At 37.6% G+C, this 26,038-nt stretch overlaps 1 protein-coding gene and 1 long non-coding RNA gene across 5 annotated transcripts in view; one reads left to right on the forward strand and one right to left on the reverse strand.

The window, feature by feature from the left end:
* Positions 1-10,016: 10,016 nt before the first annotated feature.
* On the reverse strand, positions 10,017-15,995 carry LOC128689710 (uncharacterized). 2 transcript variants are annotated; one of them, XR_011392322.1, is made up of 2 exons: positions 15,860-15,995; positions 10,017-13,607 (listed from the first exon to the last, which is right to left on the reverse strand). It is a non-coding gene; the product is annotated as an uncharacterized lncRNA (long non-coding RNA). The 2 variants fall into 2 exon arrangements; XR_008407205.2 differs by having other exon boundaries at positions 15,893-15,981.
* Positions 15,996-16,535: 540 nt separating this feature from the next.
* LOC128689712 (LIM zinc finger domain containing stck) overlaps positions 16,536-26,038 on the forward strand; it is a 45,236-nt gene continuing 35,733 nt past the window's right edge. The window contains exons 1-2 of one of the 3 annotated variants that reach the window (XM_053778104.2): positions 16,543-16,670; positions 22,398-22,431. In XM_053778104.2, coding sequence (XP_053634079.1) covers positions 22,424-22,431 — 8 coding nt within the window. In that variant the 5' untranslated portion in view covers positions 16,543-16,670; positions 22,398-22,423. Of the gene's footprint in view, positions 16,671-22,397; positions 22,432-24,984; positions 25,635-26,038 lie in introns of those variants that run through there. The other 2 variants (XM_053778105.2, XM_053778103.2) reach the window with 2 other exon arrangements.

Raw genomic sequence — 26,038 nt, forward strand, 5'->3', positions numbered from 1 at the left:
CCTCCCTAGTTTTGAAGGTTCTCATTATCCATCCTGTCATTTTTCTAGCAGATGCGATTGATACAATGTTATGGTCTTTGAAGGTGAGATCCTCCGACATGATCACTCCCAGGTCTTTGACGTTGGTGTTTCGCTCTATTTTGTGGCCAGAATTTGTTTTGTACTCTGATGAAGATTTAATTTCCTCGTGTTTACCATATCTGAGTAATTGAAATTTCTCATCGTTGAACTTCATATTGTTTTCTGCAGCCCACTGAAAGATTCGGTTGATGTCCGCCTGGAGCCTTGCAGTGTCTGCAATGGAAGACACTGTCATGCAGATTCGGGTGTCATCTGCAAAGGAAGACACGGTGCTGTGGCTGACATCCTTGTCTATGTCGGATATGAGGATGAGGAACAAGATGGGAGCGAGTACTGTGCCTTGTGGAACAGAGCTTTTCACCGTAGCTGCCTCGGACTTTACTCTGTTGACGACTACTGTCTGTGTTCTGTTAGTGAGGAAATTATAGATCCATCGACCGACTTTTCCTGTTATTCCTTTAGTACGCATTTTGTGCGCTATTACGCCATGGTCACACTTGTCGAAGGCTTTTGCAAAGTCTGTATATATTACATCTGCATTCTTTTTGTCTTCTAGTGCACTTAGGACCTTGTCGTAGTGATCCAATAGTTGAGACAGACAGGAGCGACCTGTTCTAAACCCATGTTGCCCTGGGTTGTGTAACTGATGGGTTTCTAGATGGGTGGTGATCTTGCTTCTTAGGACCCTTTCAAAGATTTTTATGATATGGGATGTCAGTGCTATCGGTCTGTAGTTCTTTGCTGTTGCTTTACTGCCCCCTTTGTGGAGTGGGGCTATGTCTGTTGTTTTTAGTAACTGTGGGACGACCCCCGTGTCCATGCTCCCTCTCCATAGGATGGAAAAGGCTCGTGATAGGGGCTTCTTGCAGTTCTTGATGAACACGGAGTTCCATGAGTCTGGCCCTGGGGCAGAGTGCATGGGCATGTCATTTATCGCCTGTTCGAAGTCATTTGGCGTCAGGATAACATCGGATAGGCTTGTGTTAACCAAATTTTGTGGCTCTCTCATAAAAAATTAATTTTGATCTTCGACTCTCAGTCTGGTTAGTGGCTTGCTAAAAACTGAGTCATATTGGGACTTGAGTAACTCACTCATTTCCTTGCTGTCATCTGTGTAGGACCCATCTTGTTTAAGTAGGGTCCCAATACTGGACGTTGTTCTCGACTTTGATTTGGCATAGGAGAAGAAATACTTTGGGTTTCTTTCGATTTCATTTATGGCTTCCCGCGATTCCTGACTCCTATAAGATTCCTTTAGCTTAAGTTCGATGCTTGCTATTTCTCTGACCAGTGTCTCCCTACGCATTTCAGATATATTGACCTCTTTTAGCCGCTCTGTTAATCTTTTCCGTCGCCTGTAAAGGGAGCGCCTGTCTCTTTCTATTTTACATCTACTCCTCCTTTTTCTTAGAGGAATAAGCCTTGTGCATACATCGAGTGCCACCAAGTTAATCTGTTCTAGGCATAAGTTGGGGTCTGTGTTGCTTAGTATATCTTCCCAGCTTATATCGGTTAGGACTTGGTTTACTTGGTCCCACTTTATGTTTTTGTTATTGAAGTTGAATTTGGTGAATGCTCCCTCGTGACTAGTCTCATTATGTCGGTCTGGGGCTCCACGCATACATGTCTGAACCTCAATTATGTTGTGATCTGAGTATATTGTTTTTGATATGGTGACATTTCTTATCAGATCATCATTGTTAGTGAAGATGAGGTCTAGTGTATTCTCCAGTCTAGTAGGCTCTATTATTTGCTGGTTTAAATTGAATTTTGTGCAGAGATTTAAAAGCTCTTGTGAGTGTGAGTTTTCATCAGAGCTGCCTCCTGGTGTTATTACTGCAACAATATTATTTGCTATATTCCTCCATTTTAGGTGCCTTAAGTTGAAATCCCCCAGGAGCAAGATGTTGGGTGCAGGAGCTGGAAGATTTTCCAGACAGTGGTCAATTTTTAACAGCTGTTCCTGGAATTGCTGGGATGTTGCATCCGGAGGCTTGTAGACTATCACAATGACTAGGTTTTGGTTCTCGACCTTTACTGCTAAAACTTCCACTACATTTGAGGCATTTAGCAGTTCTGTGCAAACAAGTGACTCTGCAATGTACAGGCCAACCCCCCCCCCCTTTTGCCTGTTCACTCTGTCACATCTGTATAGGTTGTAACCTGGGATCCATATTTTGTTGTCCAAGTGATCCTTTATGTGGGTCTCAGTGAAAGCCGCGAACATTGCCTTTGCCTCTGCAAGCAGTCCACGGATGAAAGGTATTTTGTTGTTTGTTGCTGGCTTTAGACCCTGTATATTTGCAAAGAAGAATGTCATCGGACTGGTGGTATTGTTGGTACTGGGGGGATATTTTTTTTCCGGCATTAGTATCTGTATCTGTTGGTTTGGAGTGGAGGCCATCGACTTTGGTTCCACTCCAGGAATGACTGGATTTGGTGTACGATTTCTGCCATTTCCTGCCAGTTTTTTTTCCTTCCTGGCACTAAGAAACCTCTCCCTCTTGAGTGGCTGTGGCTACCCAGGTTTTCCCATGGCCTGGATGTTTTGTATCTTTTTGTCCCCTTTAGATGGTGTGCCTGGCAATTTAAGTTATAGCACAGTCTTTCCTGTACTGAAGAGGTACACATTTCAGGGTGAAAAAGCTTACAGGAAGGGAGTTTGCATTTTCCTGTTGTCATATGGGCATGACATTTTCTAGGGTGGTCATAGTTGCACGTCCCGTCTGTTTTTCCAGATTTCCCATGTCTGCAGATACCAAGTGCATAGTATGTGCACAGGCTTGGTTTCCGTTTGCCTTGGGTTTCTGTGACTGTATTCCCTGTTGGTGCATGTTTCCCTGTCTTATTCCTATCCTCCCTAGCACCAACAATGGAGCTCCCACCAGTTGTTTTTGGTAATATATCCTCACTATTGCTAGTGGAGTCCTCTTGTTTGCTATTTCCTGTGGTATTTCTAGTTTGCAATATTGGTTTTATCTTATCTTTGACTACACTTGTTTCCCCACTTGAGAGTTTGTTCAATCATCTACAACTCTATTGCCAAACCAGTATTTCCCTATTATAATTATTACTTCTTGGGAAACGATAAACACCTATGAGCCATACAGTACCTGATAAATGGGGATAGCCAGGTTTGAGCCGAGGAAGGAAAGGGTAGCTTCAGTTCTTCACATAAAGAACCCCACACCATCACCAAAGGGACACCATCCCTCCCTTCCCCTCCCAGGAAGGGAGACTAAATCTGAATCTCAGTCATAACTCTCCCTCCTCGTCCTCTCTAAAAATAAAATTAACCTCTCCTAAATGACTAACCAATTACAACTAGGGTCCTAAAATTGCCCCCATGTCGGGAGAGTAAACTAGACTCTCAGCCCAGAAGTTTTTCCACCGTCGTTGTGGTCGGATCACTGGAATGTTTTTGTTTTCGAGATACATAACTTGGCACTCTCGTTGTTTGTGCTGTTGCTGCTAGTCTCTCCTCTCCTCTCACCTCACATCCCTACAGGTTATGAGTATATTTTTGGTTTTAGTCAGCGAGGTTGTCATTAATTCACAAGATCAGTTTAAACTCTAGAAATATCTTTACAATATAGCATCTCCCAGGATGCGACTCATAACCGTCGACTAACAAGCAAGTATCTATTTACAGCTAGGTGAGAAGGAACAGCAGATGTAATGAGAGCTGCCTAATGTTTCTCCCAGCCCGGGAATCAAACCGTGGATCATTCGGTTGTGAGTTGGCTGTTCTAGCCACTGACCTAAAAGTTACACTTCAGTCAAGCGCTTCTCATTCATTTGTGTTTCCGTTAACATTGCTTTCGTCTTTATTTCCTAAAAGACATGTATTTAGCTGTGAAACAAACCACGGCACTGGCGGGATTTAAACCCATGGCGAGTAAGTCGTGAAACTCCAGACCAGTGCGTAAGCCACTGGGTTTCAAATCCCACCCTTTCCGTGGTTTGCAATCGTGTTATTACGATTTTGTGAATCGTCTAGACCTGTTTTAATACGATGACCAACTCAGCGAGCTCATTAGAATAAATTCAGTAAATCCATCACCCCGTGGAAATGGCTGGAGCTCTTTGGTATGTTGTCGAAGGTAAAAATCTTAAATGTATCTCTACCGTACCGTTCAAGATGCCTGATGCTGGTGAACGGCTCTTGATCCACAAAATTTGTTCTAGTCTTTCCTTTGATCAAACCAGATTGCCTCCCATTCTCCAGGGTCGCATGATCCGTGAGTATGTCACCACGGTATTGTAATACCTACAAGATGCGGAAGATGATACATATCTACATTATGGTATTAAAATTTTCGCCACAGGTGGCTTCATCACTCCTAAAATTATCATGGGAAGCGCTAAACCCGTAGATATTACACAGCGCCTGTGGAAAAGGGGGGGAGGAGGGTTGGAAGGGATTCAGGCTTAATTCAGGGAATTGGAGCACAGATCCAATTCCCTACATCATGAGCCTCTCACCAGCATCAAGGAACCTCCCGTGAGGGGATCAGTCGTAAAAGACTGATAAAACCACTTGAAACAAGGCGACAATGAAATGTTCCCTATAAAGTCATTACTGTACATGTCAAAGAGAACTGTATCATCACTTCGCAGGGCACTGTCACTCATATTCTTAGTGTAATATATTAATCAGGGGAAAGTACCAAGCACATAGGGGATCATGCAGGGTTTAATCCAAGGGGGAAAATGAATCGACTTCCCTAAATCAGTATTGTTATAATCATAACTAAGTACTAAATCCCCTAGGGTCATACAGCACTGACCCTAGATCAGACTCCCTCACCAACATCAAAGCACCTACATATCTTGAGGGTAATCTATGGTCCTGCCTCTACACTGTCTCCCTCATTATCTGACTCGCCTACAATTATTAAATACACTGGGAAGCATTAAACCCACAAGGGTCATACAGCATCTTAGGAATGGGAGGCAATCATGTTGAATCCAAGGAATGGGGGGGGGGGGTAGCTCTAATTCCTTAAATCAATAGCCCCTCATCAAGATCAGTATGTGATACCTTGCATGTTCTGTTTCAGAAAGCCATACAAAGAAACTTAAGATTCAAAAGATGCCACAAGATGGCACAAGAACTGGAAAACTTTAGGACCACTTATCCTAGCAACAATGTAAAGGACCAGAGGTTACATAATCTTGGCAAACAAAATAACTTTCATTATACAGTACTTACGGTAAGTGTGCCAAACCTGCATTGGTAATTAAGCACTGCAAGGCAGAGGGACGTTGATAGCAGTGGGATGAAGTGTGAAAAGTTTACTCATATACAAGGAAAGTCAAATGGAGCACCAATTAGTTTTAGTTAGCAAATCATGGTCCACATTGAAGGTAAGACTTTTCAAGAGCAAACCATGCAAAGTCAGGCCACTAAGGCACTGAACAAGACCTGAGAAGAATTTTACACTCCTTAATAAATGGTAACCAGTTACAAGGGAATTTTAACCATCAATAAAATCTGAGAAGGCTCACATTAGTGTAATCATGCAAAGCATTATAATAGGTTCTGCAAAAGAGTCATCAAGTATCTCTCCATGAGATGATCATGTAAGTCTCAGGTTACCAGTACACAGCTGCCCGAGTACTATTTTCCATCCTCGACAGCAACAGAAAGGGTCATTAATCCGAAACTAGGCTGTGGTTTCGTCAACAACATTACAGTATTGTGGGGGAGCACTTAACCCGTAGGATTATACAGCGCATGTGGGGGGTTGGGATGGATGGTGTTCAGGCTCAATTCAGGGAACCGGAGCACAGATCCAATTCCCTAGATCAAAAGCCCCTCACCAGCATAAGGAACCACCCTTGAGGGGTTTGTCAGCAACAGCATGTTGGTCACACATTGTGACCAATGACACTGCCAACCCCAGAAAGAGAACTGGAAAAGTATGGCCAAATGATAAAGAGTTAGGAGGCAGGGACAAAGTGATTCAGCCACAATGAATATAGTTAGGCGAGTGCACTCGTAGATGTGCAGGGTGTGGTGTTAGTGATAGCTATTTTATTTATTTATTATCACACTGGCCGATTCCCACCAAGGTAGGGTGGCCCGAAAAAGAAAAACTTTCATCATTCACTCCATCACTGTCTTGCCAGAAGGGTGCTTTACACTACAGTTTTTAAACTGCAACATTAACACCCCTCCTTCAGAGTGCAGGCACTGTACTTCCCATCTCCAGGACTCAAGTCCGGCCTGCCGGTTTCCCTGAACCCCTTCATAAATGTTACTTTGCTCACACTCCAACAGCACGTCAAGTATTAAAAACCATTTGTCTCCATTCACTCCTATCAAACACGCTCACGCATGCCTGCTGGAGGTCCAAGCCCCTCGCACACAAAACCTCCTTTACCCCCTCTCTCCAACCTTTCCTAGGCCGACCCCTACCCCGCCTTCCTTCCACTACAGACTGATACACTCTTGAAGTCATTCTGTTTCGCTCCATTCTCTCTACATGTCCGAACCACCTCAACAACCCTTCCTCAGCCCTCTGGACAACAGTTTTGGTAATCCCGCACCTCCTCCTAACTTCCAAACTACGAATTCTCTGCATTATATTCACACCACACATTGCCCTCAGACATGACATCTCCACTGTCTCCAGCCTTCTCCTCGCTGCAACATTCATCACCCATGCCTCACACCCATATAAGAGCGTTGGTAAAACTATACTCTCATACATTCCCCTCTTTGCCTCCAAGGACAAAGTTCTTTGTCTCCACAGACTCCTAAGTGCACCACTCACTCTTTTCCCCTCATCAATTCTATGATTCACCTCATCTTTCATATTATTATTATTATTATAATCAAAAAGAAGCGCTAAGCCACAAGGGCTATACAGCGCTGCAATCATCTTTCATAGACCCATCCGCTGACACGTCCACTCCCAAATATCTGAATACATTCACCTCCTCCATACTCTCTCCCTCCAATCTGATATTCAATCTTTCATCACCTAATCTTTTTGTTATCCTCATAACCTTACTCTTTCCTGTATTCACCTTTAATTTTCTTCTTTTGCACACCCTACCAAATTCATCCACCAATCTCTGCAACTTCTCTTCAGAATCTCCCAAGAGCACAGTGTCATCAGCAAAGAGCAGCTGTGACAACTCCCACTTTGTGTGTGATTCTTTATCTTTTAACTCCACGCCTCTTGCCAAGACCCTCGCATTTACTTCTCTTACAACCCCATCTATAAATATATTAAACAACCACGGTGACATCACACATCCTTGTCTAAGGCCTACTTTTACTGGGAAAAAATTTCCCTCTTTCCTACATACTCTAACTTGAGCCTCACTATCCTCATAAAAACTCTTCACTGCTTTCAGTAACCTACCTCCTACACCATACACTTGCAACATCTGCCACATTGCCCCCCTATCCACCCTGTCATACGCCTTTTCCAAATCCATAAATGCCACAAAGACCTCTTTAGCCTTATCTAAATACTGTTCACTTATATGTTTCACTGTAAACACCTGGTCCACACACCCTCTACCTTTCCTAAAGCCTCCTTGTTCATCTGCTATCCTATTCTCCGTCTTACTCTTAATTCTTTCAATAATAACTCTACCATACACTTTACCAGGTATACTCAGCAGACTTATCCCCCTATAGTTTTTGCACTCTCTTTTATCCCCCTTTGCCTTTATACAAAGGAACTATGCATGCTCTCTGCCAATCCCTAGGTACCTTACCCTCTTCCATACATTTATTAAATAATTGCACCAACCACTCCAAAACTATATCCCCACCTGCTTTTAACATTTCTATCTTTATCCCATCAATCCCGGCTGCCTTACCCCCTTTCATTTTACCTACTGCCTCACGAACTTCCCCCACACTCACAACTGGCTCTTCCTCACTCCTACAAGATGTTATTCCTCCTTGTCCTATACACGAAATCACAGCTTCCCTATCTTCATCAACATTTAACAATTCCTCAAAATATTCCCTCCATCTTCCCAATACCTCTAACTCTCCATTTAATAACTCTCCTCTCCTATTTTTAACTGACAAATCCATTTTTTCTGTAGGCTTTCTTAACTTGTTAATCTCACTCCAAAACTTTTTCTTATTTTCAACAAAATTTGTTGATAACATCTCACCCACTCTCTCATTTGCTCTCTTTTTACATTTCTTCACCACTCTCTTAACCTCTCTCTTTTTCTCCATATACTCTTCCCTCCTTGCATCACTTCTACTTTGTAAAAACTTCTCATATGCTAACTTTTTCTCCCTTACTACTCTCTTTACATCATCATTCCACCAATCGCTCCTCTTCCCTCCCGCACCCACTTTCCTGTAACCACAAACTTCTGCTGAACACTCTAACACTACATTTTTAAACCTACCCCCTACCTCTTCGACCCCATTGCCTATGCTCTCATTAGCCCATCTATCCTCCAATAGCTGTTTATATCTTACCCTAACTGCCTCCTCTTTTAGTTTATAAACCTTCACCTCTCTCTTCCCTGATACTTCTATTCTCCTTGTATCCCATCTACCTTTTACTCTGTGTAGCTACAACTAGAAAGTGATCTGATATATCTGTGGCCCCTCTATAAACATGTACATCCTGAAGTCTACTCAACAGTCTTTTATCTACTAATACATAATCCAACAAACTGCTGTCATTTCGTCCTAATCATATCTTGTATACTTATTTATCCTCTTTTTCTTAAAATATGTATTACCTATAACTAAACCCCTTTCTATACAAAGTTCAATCAAAGGGCTCCCATTATCATTTACACCTGGCACCCCAAACTTACCTACCACACCCTCTCTAAAAGTTTCTCCTACTTTAGCATTCAGGTCCCCTACCACAATTACTCTCTCACTTGGTTCAAAGGCTCCTATACATTCACTTAACATCTCCCAAAATCTCTCTCTCTCTCCTCCAGGTGCATACACGCTTATTATGACCCACTTCTCGCATCCAACCTTTACTTTAATCCACATAATTCTTGAATTTACACATTCATATTCTCTTTTCTCCTTCCATAACTGATCATTCAACATTACTGCTACCCCTTCCTTTGCTCTAACTCTCTCAGATACTCCAGATTTAATCCCATTTATTTCCCCCCACTGAAACTCCCCTACCCCCTTCAGCTTTGTTTCGCTTAGGGCCAGGACATCCAACTTCTTTTCATTCATAACATCAGCAATCATCTGTTTCTTGTCATCCGCACTACATCCACGCACATTTAAGCATCCCAGTTTTATAAAGTTTTTCTTTTTCTCATTTTTAGTAAATGTCTACAGGAGAAGGGGTTACTAGCCCATTGCTCCCGGCATTTTAGTCGCCTCATACGACACGCATGGCTTACGGAGGAAAGATTCTTTTCCACTTCCCCATGGACAATAGAAGAAATAAAGAAGAACAAGAGCTATTTAGAAAAAGGAGAAAAACCTAGATGTATGTATATATATATATGCATGTGCGTGTCTGTGAAGTGTGACCAAAGTGTAAGTAGGAGTAGCAAGATATCCCTGTTTCTAGCATGTTTATGAGACAGAAAAAGAAAACAGCAATCCTACCATCATGCAAAACAGTTACAGGTTTCTGTTTCACAGTCATCTGGCAGGACGGTAGTACTTCCCTGGGTGGTTGCTGTCTACCAACCTACTACCTACGAATATAAATTCATACGAACACAACTAAAAGAATCTAGAGACTGCCAATAAAGACATGAAGAGAAACTAAACAAGAACAAAAGGAGTGAAACATTAATGCAGTAAACCTGGATTTTCAAACATGTACCTAGCAGCATGACATGCATCCTCAGGTATTTGAAAAAAAGGTTGGAACTGCTTTGCTGCAAGAATATTTTATGATTCTGTGCACTTGTTTCACCATATTTGGATGGGAAAAAGAAAAGGCAGGTTGATTATTTCAACATTCTTTATATGGAAAAAGTATAGTATTACAAAAATTTCTTCTTATATCAAAATCAAGTTTCAAAACAGGTAAATAACATGTAAAAAGAGAGAATAGATTTCTCAAAATTCAATCAGAATTCAATATCACCAATTATTAGTAGCAATACCAAATAACAGCAAATCATATAATGGGTACTCTATTATAAATACACTAACCAATTCAAAACTTTTCACATTAATTTTTTTATCAAATCATGTACCAATTGAAATACACAAGTTTGTGAAATGTTTTGTTTTCCATTTCAGCATAATGTTAATATCACTTCACCTCCCATTATGAGAACCTAAACATTTGTTTATTAACATTCCTGGTACATCCCATTTACTATTTTTAACATGCACAACCAAAATTTTGTATTTAACATTATACAGTGGTGCCACACTGAGCATCCTTGTCCATTGGCAGTAATATCTTACAATTAACAAAAAATCACAATATTTACCTTCAGTGAGTTGCATGACAAATTTAAAGCAAAATATATTACTGTATTCCAAATTATTACATATTTAACCCTTAAACTGTTCAAACGTAGATCTACGTTCACTCGCGTAGCGCTCTGAACGTAGATCTACTTTTTTTTACATTCTGTCTTATGGGGAAAATCAAAGTCGGAGCGCTATGCGTAAAAACATAGATCTACGTTTGGACAGTTTAAGGGTTAAATGTACAATTGTAATACATGTGTAGAATTTTGCTAAACTATGCTGTATATATATTTTTATTTAGTAAATTTACAAAAAACTGATCATATATCTGATGTACTGTATTACATATTCCAGTTATAGAAACCTGTGGTAGCATCTTCTCTCTCTATAATAAATAACTACTGTATGATAAAAAAAATTGATCAGATAAAACTACTAAAAATGTTCTGACTACAATAATAATGGAAGATCTGGCAAAATTATCCCAACATGAATATCAAAATATAAACCCAAGATCAAGCAGTATCCCAGCACCTATTCCAAAACAAAGTACATACTGTACTACATATATTAAAAAGCACAGTGAATGCTTGATTATCTGACCTTCAGGCTTTAGAAACTGTGGTTAACCAACCAGCTTTCATTTTGGATAATTATCCCTTGTTCTTTCAAACACCAACCAGATGAACAATTGTACTGTAGTTAAAGTTATCCAGGTCTGTGGCCAGGTATGAGAAAAAAAAAAAATAGGAGTGAATGGAGACGAATGGTATTTGGGACCTGACGATCTGTTGAAGTGTGAGCAGGATAATATTTAGTGAAGGGATTCAGGGAAACCGGTTATTTTTATATAGCCGGACTTGAGTCCTGGAAATGGGAAGTACAATGCCTGCACTCTAAAGGAGGGGTTTTGGGATATTAGCAGTTTGGAGGGATATGTTGTCTCTTCATACGTATATGCTTCTAAACTGTTGTGTTCTGAGCACCTCTGCAAAAACAGTGATTATGTGTGAGTGAGGTGAAAGTGTTGAATGATGATGAAAGTCTCCCGTCTCCCACCCTGCCTCGGTGGGAGACGGCCGACTTATTAAAAAAAAAAATATACACATACACACACACAAACACACACTAAAATGAGTTTACGTCAGTTAATATTAGCAAACAAGTACACATTTAATGCAAGAAGAGTACCAACCACTGATTGGTAAGGAAACACAGGGTTAAAGGCAAAAAGGTCAGGTAAATGCAGAATACACTGTACTTTACTCTTAACATCACTAAGGACCTGAACCACTGTCAGTGGTATAGTAATATGAAATATCAATTATAAGTAAACATATATAATCTGGCTACTTGTCTATATATACTGCACTATTTTCTGCATTACCAAGACAAAGAAAGCTCCTCAGTTTTCTTTGTGAACATAGGATCACCTTGTTACCCAAATTTGTCAAATAATTTCAAAGAAAAAAAATACAATATTTACAAATTTTTTAAGGTGTTCAAAATGTTCAGACAATTTTACATTGTCATAGTTATGTAGTATAATAAAATGGACATTTTGTTAGCCCTATAGTTAGTTACAGGTAGATATGTTTATTTGTAAATTATTGTACTGTACATTTATAATAGTTCTCTAAATTAGGCTTACAGGTATTATTTTTGTAGACTAAGAACATCTACATCAGGATAAATTTTACATGGATTAAGCTCTGCATTTTGAGCAAGAATACTGTAGGGAGTTGTAGAGGATGAAGGGTGGTAGGCTGGCAAGAGGGAGTTAGTGTGGATCTTCGAACAAACTTGAGAAAGGGTGGTGAGGAGGAGGGAAAATAAATACTTGAACCTTTAGTAGCGTAATCCTTGTTGCAGTTTTATGTATTTAGGCAACAAGAATTCTCAAATAAATGTTAACATTATAACAAGCAGTACCATATCAGTACCTCAACATCAAATATATTTTTGGGGGGAAATAACACTTTGTAAAGAATCTTAATAAAATCTTGAAACTTTATTCGCGAAACAGTTAACAGGGTATATTCTTAAAACAGAACATCACATCCCATGACAGGTACACTCATGGGGAGGTAAAATACAAAATCTTTTAAGTCTAGTGACATCCATGAAGTTCTGGTGAGGGTTAAGGCACATGAACCTTGTGAAGCAACCAAATTAATGACTGCAATCATGTGATGGGATTTGTGTACACAATTTTATACTTACATATTAAATAAGGTACTGTATATATCTATTATTTTATGAGAAACTCTCTCCCAGACACTCGACTGCATCTACTACTGAAGGAGGAAACTTTAATAAATTAATACTGAAACAGCAATAGAGAATTACAACATATACCATGAAACAATTTAAAATCTTAGTAAATAAATCACAGAAAGGGTGGAGCTTGAACCTATGGCAAGTGAATCCTAAAACTCGTTCTGTGATTTGTTTGCAATCGTGTTATGATCTTACGAGTCTTAGTAAGCGATTCCAATACAATTCATTTCTTTTTCAGGAGAGGCAAAATATTTTTATCACAACAGGATGCTTCAAAAAAATATTGTTGTGTGTGAAACATGTCCAAGTAATATAAAGACTTTAGACAATCATACAAATTTAATACAAACAGTTTAGCTATTTGATAAAAAATTACATAGCACATGGATTAAAAACTAGTTTCCAAAATATATCTCGTTACCTCCTAGTACAAACTATTCTTCAAATATATTAACTGATGTACTATTAGAATGAAGTAAAAAAAATCATTCACAAAATAAATATTTCACTGTATAAAGTGATAGTGCAATCATAAACCAGGTATTGTATTAACTCATCATTCTTGCTTAATAAATACTCCCAATGGACAGAACTAATAATATGAAGATATTCTGCACGTATTTGTAGATGTTAGAGTTCAATCTCCTTTGGTCTTGTCTTGAAGTAAACTAGAAGGGCAATGACAATAAACAATCCCACAAACACTGGAAGGGCAACAGTGAAGGCCTTCTCCTTATTTTCCATAAATTCTTTCTTTCGTTCCTTCTTCTCCTTGGCTGTTTCTTTCACTTTTCCTTTTAACTGACGCATCCTGGGTGTATTAGCCAAGCTGGAGTAATGGTATAATAATAAGTTTCAGGAAAAATGCAGAAAAAATAAACACACATACACAATATGCCCAACAGTGAATAGCACACACTACCAACACCCAAAAATATAAAAATAATTTGAATTACAATACCAAAATCACAATGAAAGTTAGTAATGATTTTGTTTGCAGTACATTATATGACAATTCATCGTTAAGAGGGCTTCTAAAAAGTGGAGGAAGATCTGCTGCTATTTATGACCAAGAGACTCCAAGAGGAGAAAATATAATGGAGAACAAGAAGACATTTTTTGTGGCAGTAAAATGCTGGACAAGACTGCCTGGTGGATAAGAAGGGCACACAAGTACACAGTGTGTGTATATCATTATATATTATAGTAGGCTGGTAGACAGCAGTCGCCCAGGGACGTACTACCATCCTGCCAAATGCATGTGAAACAGAAACCTGTAATTGTATTACACAATGGTAGGATTGCTGGTGTCTTTTCTTGGTTTTATAAACATACAAGAAAACATGTATGTCTTGCTACTTCTACTTGCACGTAGGCACACTACATACACGTATATGTATATACACCCATATGAATTTTATTCTATTTTCTAAAAAGTTCTTTTTCTTATCTACTTCCTTTCATCTCTATGGTAAAGTGGAAAAGAATCTTTCCTCTGTAAACCATGCGTGTTGTAAGAGGCGACTATGGTGCCAGGAGCAATGGGCTAGTAGCTCCTTCTCTTGTATACATTACTAAAAAATAAGAAGAAAAACTTTATAAAGCTTAAGTAATGGAGTGAGTGATAATGAAAGTTTCCTTTTTTTTCAGTCACCCTGCCTCAGTGGGAAACAGTTGATGTGTTGTTAAAAAAATATTCATGAAAGTAGGGGGGGGGGGGAGGAACAAGGTGTTGACAAGGGTTGGTAGTGCACTCAGCTCACACACAGGTCTGTGGTTTGATTCACTGGTATAGGTGGAAACATTTAGGTGTGTTTCCTTAAGATATCTGTTGTCTCTATTCCCCAAAGCAGTAAATAGGTACCTAGGTCTTAGCCAACTGGTGTGGGTCACAGCCTTGGGACAAAATGAACCAAAATGCTCTTCATAACAAGGGGTGGGCTTTCCATAGAGTATGCCATCGATGTGTCACCTAGATCTGTATAAGTTTTATCATATACTTGTAGAAATAAAGATTATATATTATTTTTATATATATTATTATTATTATTATTATTATTATAGGACAGAAGTTAGGAACATTGAAATTGGAATAAAGTAAGCCAAATTTGCAGCTAGTACAATAAGGCCTCTCTGAAACACTGAAAAGTTTATTTTCCTTGGACCTACATAGTACTGTTATACAAGACATATATTACTCTTGTCATACATGGATATGCTCATCCTTATGCAATATACTGTTCCCATTGTCTACACAAATTACTGTACAGTATTTAATGTATAATACGTATACTAAATATGTACACTACACTCATGGGAGTCACAAAGTGCCTGGGGAATGGGAGTCCATCAGGTTCAGTCCAAAGAACCTCCCTTGAGGGTGTCCCTTATATAAAGCTTTCAGCATAAGCTGACACTCAAAGGAGCCATCCACTGAGAGGTGTATTTCTCAACGAATATACGCTGAGCTTTCTTTCAATCCTCATTTTATGGATCAAAGTACTCTTGTCTGGTGGTAAACGGTTATGCAAGCCAATTATAATCATCCAAAGCTGGGCAAATAAGTCATTTTAACTTTTTTGGGGGTTATCCTAGGTAATTTACACTATGTATGGTAATTGTGCTTACGTGTACCTGTGCCTAAATAAACTTACTAACAGGTTACGTGGAGCCTTATTGACCCTAGTATAGTCAGTAGGTTGTAGGAAGTAACTTTATTGAGGCACAGGTATACACAAGTACAATTATCATACATATTGTCAAATTACCTAAACCCAAAAACAGGTAATGACAGTGACTTGTCTATGGGGGTCCTTCCCTAATTTCCATTAACCAGAGTCATTACATTATAACATTAATCCTCTTATGCGAAGTTGTTTCGAAGCAACAATAAGTTAACCCTCGACCTAACCTTATAAACTGTCATATAGACCACAGTAGAGTATTAAATATAGTTTAAACTGACTGGGAAGCTGCAGCCACTAACAGAACACACGTATTTCCAACAAATACTAGCTTAAGTACACAATAACAAAGCTAACAGAACACAGAGTCAACACCACAGATTTTGTGCTAAATTACCACAAAAACTCCCACTCAAGGCTTGAAAAATACCAAGAAGAGCGAAGGAATTATGGAAGTGTGTAGCTGTGAGCAGCTGTGACGGTGTTTACATGCAAGTGTCAGCTTCCAGGCGACGTGGTCTACACCCTCAATACAAACTCTTATATATCATTTATTACAACAAAATAAATAGTAAAATTTGTTTTTTCTGTCGTTTGTCTTAGCTATAAGTTGTCTGGAAAACTACACAGCCGTGCCTGTGCATTTAGCCATATTTTTATGTTGAAAAATATGTTAGATGATTACAGTGACCCTAATAGGTTAATAAGTTACACTCATTTTATTGGATTATATTTGGTTAAATTCTACATATTGTACTATAGAAAACCATAGGAAAAAATATAATATTATATACGAGGCCTTAACTAATGTTCAACAAATGTCAGTATATTAATTACTTAATTTGCTATAATTAATCTGAATAAATTTGAATAAATAATTATACTTTTCCTGCTGCTAATGTGTATAAATAAAATCCCGAAAACTAATGTTACTTTCGAAAAATTATCTCGTACAATATCACTCTCGGGGAAAAAAAGTATATACGCTTGTAGTAACGAAGACTAGCCAATCAAAATTATCATTCAAGGTGGTGTGTGGTGAATCAGAGCTGTGATTGGTGGAGAAGGAATGATAGTGGAGGGACGGGAGAGCAACATGTAAACAGACATCCGCTATTTCAGGCTAGGGTGTCGCCCATCTGTGTAGCGGGGGCGGCTAGCCACCACAACCATCTACCCCTTGTCCACACCTGCTGCTGGATACTCCAGTAAGTGCTGGAATACACTGCTTGGGACGCTCTGGTGTGTGTGGAGTGTGGGAACTGGTGTATGAGAGCTCCTGGAGGGGGCAGGGTAAGAGTGGGTTTGTGACGGGGGAAGATTTGCAGTGGATAGATGAAATTTTTTTGGGGGGTTGGGGAAGAGGTTGTGAAATTGACGAGCTGATTATCATCTCGATTGGTTTGTAACCCATGATGATCCAGTCAACCAATAGGGGTTATTTATATAGGAGAAATGTAGGTCCTTGGGTTATACTAGGTAATTTACACTGTGTATGAAAATTATACATATGTGTATCTGTGCCTAAATAAACTTATTAGCAGCAAATTGTAAGCAATTTAATAAACTGTAGCTACGTGGCTAAATTTCAGCTGTTTTACTGTCTGTCACCTTAAGCATTTCAAGTTTTTGTAATTCACCTTGACCCAAGTATTTTTTTTGACGACTCCCATTTTGTTTTGGGTAATTTGTAATTTGGTGAGTTTTTCTTTGTAGTTAGGGCAGAGTATTGACTTAATATTTAAAAAAAAAAAGGACATGATCTCTCATATCTGCATGACCTTATATAAAAGCTAGACATAGGGTTTTACATGGCTAAGCAATAGTCCAGTTAGTCTGTAGTTTGACATGGAACAAATTTTAAAATAATGATGTCTGGAGTAATATTTTTCATTTTTTTTTTATTTTTAAGGGAACATTACAGATTTGTATTATTTGCTGTACATAGTTGTTATTGATATACAAAAGTTACATATGATGATTTACCCAGGGTCATTCCTTTAATTCTGCAGAAACATTTATTTCCTTACATTATATAACTATTTCATTTAATTTAGACATGTAATAAAGTTGGTAGAATTACCGACAATATGTAAAGTAAAAGGACACAAGTGCAACTAATGTGACATTTATTGTGGCAACGTTTCGCTCTCCAGGAGCTTTATCAAGCCATTACAAACAATACATGGACACAGAGGGTATATAAAGGCTCTGAGCCTTTATATACCCTCTGTGTCCATGTATTGTTTGTAATGGCTTGATAAAGCTCCTGGAGAGCGAAACGTTGCCACAATAAATGTCACATTAGTTGCACTTGTGTCCTTTTACTTTACAATTTAGACATGTGTAATCCTCTTTTACATCTACAGGTAATATTCAGACTGCTGATAACACTGGAGAAAATGTCAAATGTATACATGTACATGTCTGCCTGTTTAACCTGATTCTTCCTAGTGGCATTTATAAAAAGGAAAGACTAATTCAACTAGGTATTTTTATTTAGGTAATGTACTAGATGTAATTATTAGATATAGCAGATTTATTGTGGTTTAGGGTTAAATAATTTAGCGTAACAAGAACTAAAGTTTTGAAGTTTTATTACCTGGTAATTCAGTAAACTTTCTTCTCTGTGTGTTAATTTTGCATCTCTGAATTTGTAAAGTAAAAAGACACAAGTGCAACTAATGTGACATTTTATTGTGGCAACGTTTCGCTCTCCAGGAGCTTTATCAAGCCGTTACAAACAGTACATGGACACAGAGTATATATAGGCTCAGAGTGAGGTGCAGTGCTAGTGGTAGTAGTAGTAGTAGTAATACAGTATTGTAATACCAACATTATTACAATAAAATGTCACATTAGTTGCACTTGTGTCCTTTTACTTTACATATTGTCGGTAATTCTACCAACATTACATCTCTGAATTTGCCGACATCTTGAGTTATATTACATTCTATTACCCATTATTTGCAACAGGGTTAACAGATCCCAACTCACGTTTGGTATTGTACTGTCTTCCATGAGCTTACTCTCCTGGATTCTTCACAAGTGTATGTTAACCCTTAAACGGTCCAAATGTATATATACGTTCACTCGCGTAGCGCCCCAAATTTTTTGAGGAAAAAAATCTTTTCTTTTAAAAGGAAAAAAGAGCATATGGTACCCAGGCATCCCCAATTATTTTAATATGGCGCACAGTGAGTGCGCATACCCATTCTCTCATGTCTAGGTGACTCAGGCTCATTGTGGCAATGTTGAATCAATGACAAAGAAAACGTATATATATGTTTGGGGCGCTACGCCCATGAACGTATATATACGTTTGGACCGTTTAAAGGTTAATATGAAATGATCTGCAAGCTGGGGTCTCAGAGCATTGCATTACAGTACATTTCTGTCTTGATCCCATCAATTATAACTGCTCTACCCCTTCTCATTTTACCGACTGCCTCACACACCACCGTCAGTCTCACAGCTAGCTCTTCCTAACTCTTAATAGATATTATACCTCCCTGGCCAGTGCATGAAATCATTGCCTCCCGTTCTTCATCAACATTTAACAGCTCCTCAAGATATTCCTGGCGTCTTCCCAATACCTCCAATTCTCCTCTTCAGTTTTTCAAAGTCAAATCCATTTGTTCCTTAGGCTTTCTCAACCTATTAATCTCACTCCAAAACTTTTTCTTATTCTCAGCAAAAATTTATGACAGAACCTCACCCACTCTGTCATTTCCTCTCCTTTTACACTTCCTCATCACTTTTTAATTCTCTTTTACTCTCCATATACTCCCTCCTTATATCACTTCTGCTTTGTAAAAACCTCTACTTTATCAAGCTGTATAGCCCTTGTGGCTTAGCGCTTCTTTTTGATTATAATAATAATAATCTACTTTATCACTCTCTTTACCTCATCATTCCACTATTCACTCCTCTTCCCCCCCACACTCACCCTCCTATATCCACAAACTTCTGCTGCACACTAACACTGCATTCTTAAATCTATCGCATACCTCTTCACCCTCCTCTTTACCTATACTTTCATTAGCCCATCTTACTCCCAATAGTTGCTTATATCTTACCCTAACTTCCTCCTCTAGTTTATAAATTTTTAACTCTCTCTTACTTGCTGATGCCATTCTCCATGTACCCCATCTTCCTATTACTCTCACTGTAGCTACAACTAAATAGTGATATGATATATCTGTTGCTTCCTGTGAATGTGCACATCCAGAAATTTACCCATCAGCCTTTTATCCATTAATACCAAGTCCAACAAACTGTTGTCATTGCACCTTATATCATATCTTGTGTACTTATATATCCTCATTTTCTTAAAATGTGTATAACCTGATGAAATTAAGACATGTGCAACATCTGGTTATCTTTATTGTAGACGTTTCGCCATCCAGTGGCATTATCAATACAAATTCCAGGACATAACTTGAAGACAGTAGAACTATGTACAGAAGATGAGGTAATCAGTCCCTCAACCTTGGAGTAGGTGCAAAGAGCACCGTAGTTGTGGAGATTCTTGTATAACCTGTTACCAAACCTCTTTCTATGCAGAGTTCATTCAAAGACTTCCCCCCCCCCCCATTATCATTTACCCCTGCCATCCCATATACAGTTTCTTCCACTTCAGTATGTAGGTCCCCTACCACAATTACTGTCATTTGGTTCAACTCTCCCTAAACACTCAACATCTCCCAAAATCTCTCTCCTCAACACATAATCATTTAATTTATTCATTTATATTGCCTCTCTTCCTGCCATAACTGATTCTTCAGCATTATTGCTACTTGTTTCTTAGCTCTAACTCTAATCTAATCCTATTTATTTCTCCCACTGACACTCCTACCCTATCAGCTTTATTTCACCAAGAGTAGACATCCAGCTTCTTTTCATTCATAACATTCACAATTGTCATACCTATCTATCATCTGCACTACATCCACGCACATTTAAACATCACAACTTTATAATATTTTCTTCTTTTTACATTTAGTAATTTATTCAGGGAAAGGGGCTATGAGCCCCTTGCTCCTGGCATTTTAGTAGTCTCTTACGACACACATGGCTTATGGAGGAAGGATCCTTCTCCACCTTCCCTTGGATATGGAAATAAATAAAGAAGAACAAGAACTATTAAGAAAATAGAGAAAACTCAGATGGGTATGCATGTATGTACATGCCTGTGTAATACGACCTAAGTGAAAGTAGAAGTACCAAGATATACGTACGTGTTATCTCGAGCGTTTGCAACAGAAAGAAAAGACACCAGTTTAGCAGAACGGTAGTACCTCCGTGGTTGGTTGCCATTTGTCACCCTACTTCCTACTTGCAAATATTCTATTATATCTGTTATGTGACCCATTTATATTACAACTGACTTAAAATAGCAGAAAATGTTAGGCTAATAATATACTGCATCTGGATACTGAGGTCACTGGAATTCCAAATATATTTCCATTTTCTTATCAAAATAATCTACATACGGTACATGTTCAAGATAGAAAAAAATGTCTGTCATGAAACATACCTCTAGCTGATGTTGAGGGATTACAGTATGGTACAATAATTAAAAGATAAATTGGTTTAGACATTTTTCAAAGCTCATGAAGGAAATTGTAGCTTTGATGGAGGAAAAAAAAAAAAGTTGCTTCTGATGTATGGGTAAATTCTAAGAATAGTGGAACTCTTAATGCTGCAGGGGCTATTTGGTTATATGTTAGTGGCAGTAATTCGTATCAGTATTAAATAATATTCACTTTATTGTTCATTTATTCCTGCTTTTTCTTCGAAATATGATTGTTATATAGTATACTGTATATTATGGTATTATTGCTATACAGTATACTGTATATTATGGTATTATTGCTATACAGTATACTGTATATTATGGTATTATTGCTGTACAGTATACTGTGTATTATGGTATTATTGTATTGCAATGCACCAGTATTCCTTGTCATCCAATATTACTTTGAAACATTGTCAATGGAATTTTATGATTTTTTTTCCTGCATGGAAAAAGCATTTTTAATTTAATTTTATTAGTCCTTGAATACGCACCGTCATGTTATCTCATCACTGTAATTGTTAGAGAATCAGAATTCTAATGTTTTTTAATACTGGGATAAATTTTTGTTCTGAGTTCATTTTAAATTTCCTATTTTATTGTTCAGTATATTAATAAATTGGGCATATAGGTTTCTCTAAGGAATTTTGAGATAGGCCTTATTATCAGTTGATCTGGTCTGTCCATATTTATTGTCGATTAAAATGTTACTCTAGTTACTATTTAATTATGATATTTTATATTGTTGGAGTGTGAGCAAAGTAACATTTATGAAGGGGTTCAGGGAAACCGGCAGGCCGGACTTGAGTCCTGGAGATGGGAAGTACAGTGCCTGCACTCTGAAGGAGGGGTGTTAATATTGCAGTTTAAAAACTGTAGTGTAAAGCACCCTTCTGGCAAGACAGTGATGGAGTGAATGATGGTGAAAGTTTTTCTTTTTCGGGCCACCCTGCCTTGGTGGGAATCGGCCAGTGTGATAATAATAATAATTTTATATTGTTTTTGTATAATGTTGTTTTTATAGCACTTGAGGTTCCTTATAAAGAATAAACTTTTTAAGATGCATTTTGAAGGGTATAAGGAAAGGCCAACTTTACTACTTTAAAGAACAAATTAAATCAGGCTACCTCTCAAATGCTGGTACTATATCTTTCTCCTTTAAAATGCATGACATTTACCCTTTATATTTAAGGCTTTCATGGAAGTTATTTAAGACAGTATATTGATAAACTCTTTAATTATTATATTATTAGCTTAATGGATAGGTAAATCCATTCTTGAGTGACATCTTAAGACTAAATTTTATTTGGGTTAGATTAAAATTTATCCTAATTTTCCTTGACTTCCTCTATTCCAGGGTTGTTTGTAGATTACCTTGGAAAGATGCCGGGGTAAGTCGGCTATCCAAAATTTGATGTTGTACTAATAGAAGCAACTTGCAAGTGTGGGTGTATTGTGTTTGGTCTTTCTTATGGCAATAATCACTAGTAATGTGGGTCCTAATTTGTTCCAGCCTTGTTAGAGTACAACCTCTGAATAAATGCTTTAGAAAATCGACAAGATGATAAATGAGACACTTATGCAACATTTTGGGTATTTTTATTCTGAAAATGTTTTGCCAGCCAGTGGCTTCTTCAGTCCAGTGCAGAGAAAGGTGGAAGATGAGGAGTTTGAGGGACTGATTACCTCAAACTCCTCCTCATCTTCCACCTTTCTCTGCATGGACTGAAGAAGCCACTGGCTGCCGAAATGTTTCCAGAATAAAGTTACCCGAATGTTGCATAAGTGTCTCATTTATCATTAGAGTACAACCTGTTTATTTCTTCCAAAACTCACTATCATGCAGTTACATGATACTAGCATTCTTACACTAGGTTTTTCCATTGGTTAGGTATAGTCTAAATATAATTTTCATTCCCATTTTATTGATATCAGCTATTGGGATTTAATGCACACAAAAATGTGTAGCTATTCTTCTTGATGAATATTAAATTGTGTATTATTCTTTAAAGTATTATCCTATCTACTTCATGATATAGTGTAAATATTGTCATTAGAATTCAGCTGTGCCAAAATTTGATAAAATTCGACCTTGATTTGAAAGGATGCAGTATATTTACTTGTAACAAGTTACTGCTCACTTTTCTCATGGTCTAGATTTAAAATGCTGACAAGTTAGGGCTCACAAGTAATTTTAGAGCTTTTTATTCATTTTCATCATAATCACATTAATGTTTGAATTATGATTAAACATCCTATAGTAAACTCCCTTTGCTGTTAATATATAATATTGTAATTTACACCCTAAAGGAAGGTTAACTTATGAAACCTGTTATTTTTTGACCCTAAATCTACTAATTAAAGCTTTTGACACTGTTTATTACAGGTTAAACCATCATTATTATTAATGGAAGCTTACCTAAATAATGTAAAGCTAAAATAATTTATTAATGCAGTTTATCCTGTGTACTTATGATCTTATTCCATACTCACATGGAATAATATACCTAATATAATTTCAGTTATAATATGCTATGTAGTAGCTATTTTATATCTTTCACAGAACTAGTATTGGCATAGTTTAGATTTTGGAATGATAGTAGCAGTTTACAGCTGTCCCATCAGTGTGTGATTCCTTGTACTCGCTGAAAAACAACCATTCCTTGAGGAGGCGGAATCATTGTATACTTTCCTTAGATATTTTATTTGCCCCCTCAGTATTGAAGACATTCAAAGTGGCACCTGAAACAAATGTTAAGTATTTATAGTGTTTTAAAAGTATACTTTGTTGTGTTTAGCTACATGCTTGATCATCACATTCTGTTTTGTATGTAGCTTATGTATTCTGTAATATACTACTGTATATGATAGTTTTGAATGTTACTACCGAATGTATCAGTGTTGTATATTGCTTGTTTTGTTTCTGTACATTTTTGTCTTATGAGTTTTGTCATTACCAGTGTTTAATCTTAGTTATAAAGAACAAAATTTTCCATAAGTGCTACCCACTGTAATATAACAGTTGGTAGTGTTCATGTACAAATATGGTTCCTGCAATATGCCAGTTACTTGATTTCCTATTAATCCTAAGAGATTTCTGAATTCTGTCATATTTTGGAAATGCTGTTGGAAAGCTCATTATACTGTATATATAGAGTACTTCCTTCCTGTCTTAATACAGATCTTAAAAACTGCATAATAGAAAATTGTCATGCTGCAAAAATGATTAAACTGTGTCCATAGCAACCATTCACACTGATCATTAGACTTGTTAGGAAACAAGTATTTTACAATTGCTTTTGAAGTGTTATTTGGTGTAAGTTTTGAAAAGCAGTTTTTACATGTTTTACATTTACCATGCAAAGTAGTTGCTTCATAAATCTTAGCTAAACAGATGATTTTTTGAATTAGAATATAGCAAAATTTGATTTGTTGTTGTGCTTGGTATATGCGAATAATAAAGTTTATGATATTGGTATTAACACTAAAGGTACTGCATTAGCTTATTGTTTAATTGTTAAAATGGATTTACACACACAAGGAAAAAATAATTCTGCTGACTAATTACTGACTTGGTCTACTTGTATGTTTAAAAGATTTTAAAAATCTCTGGTATTTGCCTTATACCATATAGTATTGGAAGGTAAGTTAATGTTAATTCATAAGAATCACCAGTGAAACATCTTATCTGCCATCCCTTGTTGTTCTGATAAGCATTATGAAAGTTTATGATGTGGGTTACCACTTAGCCAGATATATTTGCTGATGCATGTTGTAGAACAGTGTGTTTTTACTTTGAGGTTTCGTTAAGCAATGCTTTAAGATTAACAAGTTTATTTACTACAAATAAGTTTCTTTTATGAGCATAGAAGAAATGGAGGATTGACCACAATTGGTACTACAATGTTCCTTGATTGATAAGTATGTTTGCTGATAACAGCAGTTGGGTGTTGTCTCCTCAGCTTGCTGCTTGTTTCACTTGTCTGGGAAATTTTCACCAACAGTTAATTTATATTGTTACAAGTATCATGTACAGAGACTTGTAATAAAACTATTAGTTTGCTTTTTGCTAGTGATTTTAAGCAAATCAGGTATAGAGATTTGCTGATTATCATTAATGTGAAAGTTTGTTTCACAAAAATATCAAAATACTCTCTGAAGTATTACAGAGAGCTGTTTTTATATTTCTTGAGATCAAAAAAGTCAGTGGTGCAGTTAAGAAAATGAATGCAAGGAAAAGCAAGCTGGCCCTAGAATTAGAGGGAAGTCGTTTGTATAACCGCCGTAAAAATTGGACCTTTCATTCTGATGAAAATGCAGATGCTACTAGCCCTCAGCCATTGCATCCTGCTAACTTTACCCCAAGCTCGGTTCAGCTACATCTTGAGCAGGTTAATCCTCTTCCAAAACCTCCAAGACAACATGATTCTGAAGCCACTGGTAATGATGACCGAAGTGAACCTTTCCCAGGCAAACGGGTAACAGAAATGCTCACGCCAGAATTAGAGAGAGAATTTCGAAATCAATTCATAGAAAATCTTAACCTAGAAGAGGCATTAAGTGATCGTCCTCCAAGTTTCACACCACCTGAGAGGTAAGTTAATACAGTGGACCCCCGGTTAACGATATTTTTTCATTCCAGAAGTATGTTCAGGTGCCAGTACTGACCGAATTTGTTCCCATAAGGAATATTGTGAAGTAGATTAGTCCATTTCAGACCCCCAAACATACACGTACAAACGCACTTACATAAATACACTTACATAATTGGTCGCATTGGGAGGTGATCGTTAAGCGGGGGTCCACTGTACTATTAAGAGATAATCTTAAAAGCTGCAGCAGCTTAACCGGTCTTTAACCAAGCAAGATGAAAGATAAGCTTAGTTATACAGTACTGGATATAAATATCTGTAATAAATTGTTTGACTTTTACTAAGGTTATCCAAGAGAATGCATATACGTACAGTTAAGAGTGGATTCTGAGATGTACAGTAATTG

Source organism: Cherax quadricarinatus, chromosome 22, assembly GCF_038502225.1.
Source record: "Cherax quadricarinatus isolate ZL_2023a chromosome 22, ASM3850222v1, whole genome shotgun sequence".
NCBI lineage: Eukaryota > Metazoa > Arthropoda > Malacostraca > Decapoda > Parastacidae > Cherax > Cherax quadricarinatus.